Source organism: Sprattus sprattus (assembly GCF_963457725.1).
Source record: "Sprattus sprattus genome assembly, chromosome: 5".
Taxonomy (NCBI): Eukaryota; Metazoa; Chordata; class Actinopteri; order Clupeiformes; family Clupeidae; genus Sprattus; species Sprattus sprattus.
Genome location: NC_137924.1, coordinates 39,583,537 through 39,588,536, shown reverse-complemented (window position 1 = coordinate 39,588,536; position 5,000 = coordinate 39,583,537). Strand labels below are relative to the sequence as shown.

General features: G+C 51.9%; 1 protein-coding gene across 1 annotated transcript in view; it reads right to left on the bottom strand.

Moving 5' to 3' along the window:
- Positions 1-5,000, bottom strand: part of LOC308365945 (uncharacterized protein) — a gene marked incomplete at both ends in the record, with an annotated part of 92,661 nt that overhangs the window by 32,270 nt on the left and 55,391 nt on the right. The window contains one exon of the mRNA XM_080839582.1: positions 355-2,028. Coding sequence (XP_080695708.1) covers positions 355-2,028 — 1,674 coding nt within the window. The remainder of the gene's footprint in view (positions 1-354; positions 2,029-5,000) is intronic.

Below are 5,000 nucleotides of genomic sequence, written 5' to 3'. Positions count from 1 at the left end.
TGGTTTGCAATATTGTTGACTGGGGATACAGTTTTTGGACAAATGACTGCACAAAGGCTTAGGGAAAAGCCAGTGCTATCTCAAGGCACTCTCTGAGGCTCCAGCGTGCAACATGAGATGTGAAAGAAAGCCCCTTTGTTTTTTGTTTTTAACCTGGAGCGCATACAATGTCACACATTAGCTGGCAGAGATTTCCACCATTAAAATCCTGTACTGTCTGACACAAGGCTCTTGTGGCTAAATACCTCCAGAATGAGTCAGGTCGGCGAAGCAAGCAAGCGCTGAGGTAGGCTAGAGAACATAGGGAGAGGTGATTTGCGGGTGATTTAACGGGTGATTTAAGGTGTAACTCACCTCTCTGCAGATAGGAACCATTCCTCCTGGTCCCCCTGTGGCCCCACCCCTGTGCAACACCCTCTGCATTCGCTGCTGAAGTAAGTGGGCGTGGCTGGCAGCGGATGTTGGGGGCGTGGGCTGCATGCTGGGCCCACGGTAGGAAGGTCCCATTGGCCCGTGGCCAGCCGGTGGGAGACCGGTGTTCATCTTCTGCTGGGTCCCTGGGTCAGGGTCGAAGTGGCGCAACGGCTTGGTGTTGTTGAAGGAGAACGAGTCCTGGCCCCCGGCTTTGCCCAGGGGCCCCGCGACCATTGGCTGGGACGACTGCGCTGCTGGCTGGCCCTGCATCTGTGCGGAGGCCTGGCCCTGCTGCATGAGGAGCTTGAGGCTGCTGGGTGCCGGCTGGCTGGAGGTGATGGCCTTGAAGAGCTGACTGTTGGTCATGTTGGCGCTGCCCGACCCGTTCTGATGGGGCACGATGCTGGGACTCCCGTGTTTGGTGTCCTGCCTGTAGGGGGGCGACGGTCTGGTGCTTCCTGTGCTTCCTGGACCTACGCTGGGCAGGTAGCTGGCCTGAGAACCCTGAATGGCGCCCCCAGTGGCTGGTACACTTCCGGAGGGCAAGAGGGTGTTCTGAGGACTAAATGGGGGCTGAGCCAAGGCAGGGCTGGCGAGCTTCTCAGGCCGGTATGGCGGAGAGGGGCCCTGGGCTGGAGCTGGAGCTAGGCTGGAGATGTGTGAACTCTGGGGGCTCTGGATGCTGCTCCCAGCCGGGCTGAAGGGTTGCTGGTGAGGAGAAGAATTTGGGAGCTTTTCCCCGGGCCGGTAAGGAGGAGAGGGTCCGGCCCAGGAGGAGCTGGAGGAGGATGGCTGTCCCAGGGATGGTATGCCTGGCTGGGAAGGAGGTGGCGGTGGGGCTGGGCCCTGGTTACCGGAGGAGTGGTGCTTGTTGCTGTTGGAGGCCAGCTGCTGGAGCTGCTGTGCCCGGGAAAGTTCATGCCAGCTGGACCCGGCTCGGCTGGAGAGGGCGGCGGAGAGCATGGGTGAACGAGCCTGGTTCTGGGTCTGAGAGGATGAGGACGATAAGGGAGAGGCTGAGAGGGGTGAGGGCACAGGTTTGGAAGGGTGGGAGAGGGGGTATGGGGCTCCAGCTGGACTGAGGCCCACTTGAGGAGAACCAGCTTGGGGGAAGCCTGGGGAGCGGGTGAGGTGGGCCTCCAGGTGCGATGGCCTCTGTGGGGAGCGCTTGGGAGTGCCGCTCCCGTCAGGGTGCATAAAAGCTCCAGCAGTACTGTTGGAAGTCCCCTCATCCTCTTTGCTTCCTAGTATCTTTTCTATGTCGAGCTCGGGGAGGGAAGGGTCAGGGTTCTTGGTCAGTTCCTCCAGGATGTCCTGAAGCTCCTGCTCCACCGAGGAGGCTGCGTTGCTCCCTGGGCTGGCCTTTGGGTGCATGTAAGGGGACTCCAGCCCATTGTTGTTGCTGCTGTTGATGTTGTTGATGCCTCCCTGGCCGCCCACCCCATGCCCGGAGGAGAAGGGTGATTGGGGGTAGATGGTACCCATGGATAGGGTGACATCCTCCAGACAGAGCCGCTTAGTGTTGCCCTGGGTCATGGGGCCATCGGAGAGCCCGTTCACCGAACCCAGATGGCCCTCGGGCCCAGTCAGCTTCCTCTTCAGTGATCCAGGCAGCTGGAAAAGAGCAGAGAGAGACCAAAATTAGATCAACCAGTAGCAAAAAGAAATACTTCGCCCGGAGGCAGCTAAAAGAAACACACAAAGCTATAATTTAGCCCCTCTGATGTATCAAATATTGCAGACCGTTGTGAAGACTCCGGGTTGAGTTAGCATGGTCAGCAGTGATCAAATTCATTTGCTCCAATGCCCATTAAACTAGAACGATGGCATAATGAGAAGTTAAAGACACCACTAGACACAAGAGGGTTGACCGATAGAGGAAGATACCAAGTATGAGCAGGGATGAAATGCAGAAAGGAAGACAGATTAGAACAACCAGTAGCGAAAAGAGGTACTAAGCATGGATGGAAGCTAAAAGAAACACACAAAGCTGCACTATATACCCTCTGATGTATCAAATATGGCAGACATTCTTCATCAAATTAATTTCCTGCTGTTTCCCAACAGTTTAGAGATGATGAAAGTGTCTTTGTTCTTCAGCGCATCTTAACTGCTCTCACACATCTCCCAATTGGTCTCCAGGGATCTCAAGGCTCTATCTTTAAATGGCCATGGCCGATTTTTTGGGGGCTTTTTCTATTGGCTCTTTGAGTAGTGTACACGTACCAGCACACAGCTGCATGTATGCTAGTGCCAGAAGTGGGATCAGTGAGCAGATCGTTTCCATTACCCATAGGGTCACCGCCCTCAAGGCCTAAACTCACAACTTCAACTTGTTCTTTCTCTCAGTCTCGCTCTCTCTCGCTCTCTCTCTCACAAACACACACATACACGCGCACACACACACACACACACACACACACACACACACACACACACACACACACACACACACACACACACTACGGGAGACCTCTGGAGCAACCCTCCCCATGGATTAGGACCAAAGTTCTTTAAATCCAAAGCCCTTCATTGAGATTCAGAGCAAGGAGAGGTTTGAAAACACACCACGCACAAAGTTAATAAAATTGGGCAGTACAACGGAATTAACATAACAATACATCGGAAGATGAGAAATAAGTGCTGTGTGCCTCTGTGGGGCTAGGGTTAGCCAACCCAGAGGACTGCAGCATGACAAACATCTGTGTCAGAGCTTATGGTTTGCATAAGGTGTGATGTTACATGTAAAACATCACATAAATGTTGCATTGAGGTTGTACCAACGTTCACGAGCACCCCAATGCCCAGAGGAAGCTTGATCTGGGTCAGTAGCTATGGTGCTCTGTCAGGTCATTATGAGTGTAGAGTAAGACTGATTACACATTAACCACCAGGCCATTAGTCTACATCACACTGTGATTCAGACGGTATAATGTCAATCTAATAACAAGACACCGTTGGACACGGGAGGGATGACAAATTGAGAAAGAGAGGGAGTGAGAAAAGGGATGAGAGACAGGGAAGAAGACAGCCAACGAGAGAGAGACTGAGAGAGAGTGAGATAGACTTAGAGAGAGAGAGAGACTGAGAGAGACTGGGAGAGAGAGAGAGAGAGACTAAGAGAGAGAGAGAATGAGAGAGAGAGAGACTGAGAGAGAGAGATAGACTTAGAGAGAGAGAGACTGAGAGAGACTGGGAGAGAGAGAGAGAGAGAGAGAGACTGAGAGAGAGAGAGAGACTGAGAGAGAGAGAGAGCGGGGTGGGAGGAATAAATACATTTACACATGAAAGAAGATATAGAAACAGAGTAAGCACATGGGGAGGAATAAGCAGTCAGACTCAGAGAGAGAAAAGACAGGGTCAGACAGGGAGAGAGCCAGCTCAAGAGAGAGAGAGGGGGGAGGGAGGGAGGTGAGAGGAGGGGAGAGGGAGAGGGAAAGAGGTATAAAAGAGAGAGATAGAGAGAGGGATAGAGAGAGAGAGAGAGAGGGAAGGAGGGAGAGGCATTGAGGGAAAGGGAACGAGAGCGAGTGAAAGTGAGCAAGAGTGGGGCATAGGCGAGGTCAGACAGGGAGAGACCGCCAGTCAGAGGGAGACGGAGACAGGGTCTGTCTCAGACAGAGGACGGAGACGCTGAGGCTCCATGGCGAGGTCTCTGTGCTGATGAGAATTCGCCACACTCCTCTCCACAGCACCCCTCACAGGGAGGGAGGGAGGGGGAGAGAGAAACTAGAGAAACCATTCCTGAGGAACGCATACTTGATAGGATGAATAATTTACAGTAACATTCCAGCTAGGAAAGAATGTGCAGAATTTTTAACACCACAGCCACAGCAACACCCCCTCCTCTCTCTCTCTCTCTCTCTCTCTCTCTCTCTCTCTCACACACACAAACACACACTCTCTCTCTCACACACACACACTCTCTGTCTCACACACACACACACACTCTCTCTCTCTCTCTCCGTCTTTCTCTGTCTCTCACTCTGTCTATTTTTAGATCTTATCCCAATTTAAATCCCATCCAGGACTTCCACACAGGCACCATGTTAAGCAGGCATATCTGAGACTGAATTATGTTCAAGTCCCTGAAGCAGCACTATCACACACCAGTAAACCAGCAAACCTTTAGCTACTTTTAACTATCACGTCACATGTGTTGCAGATGTTGTATCTATGCTAAGACACAATATGGGTAGTGATGGTTCAAACAGTAAGAGATTCAAGTTTATTGCAGCTGAAAGCAACCCATGGCTACTAATATCATTTTATATCTGAACAGAATAGAACATTACCCTAAATGTAACCCTAGAATAGAATAGAATTGAATAGAATAGAGGAGTGGCATTTTAATATTGATACAGCATATTGTAGACTTTGTAAGCGGTATCCCCAGTCACTAAGGGTGTGTGTGTGTTTGTTTGTACAGTTCAAGGAAACCCAGTGCCACACTACAGAGACACTAGCGCTATCAGCAGGTTCTTTCCACACGAGCCCAGTCATACGAGGTGTGGACACCACCATCAACATCCTCCACCCTCTCCACCCTTTACCCTCCATCTGCCTCGCCTCTCCTCACCTCTCCT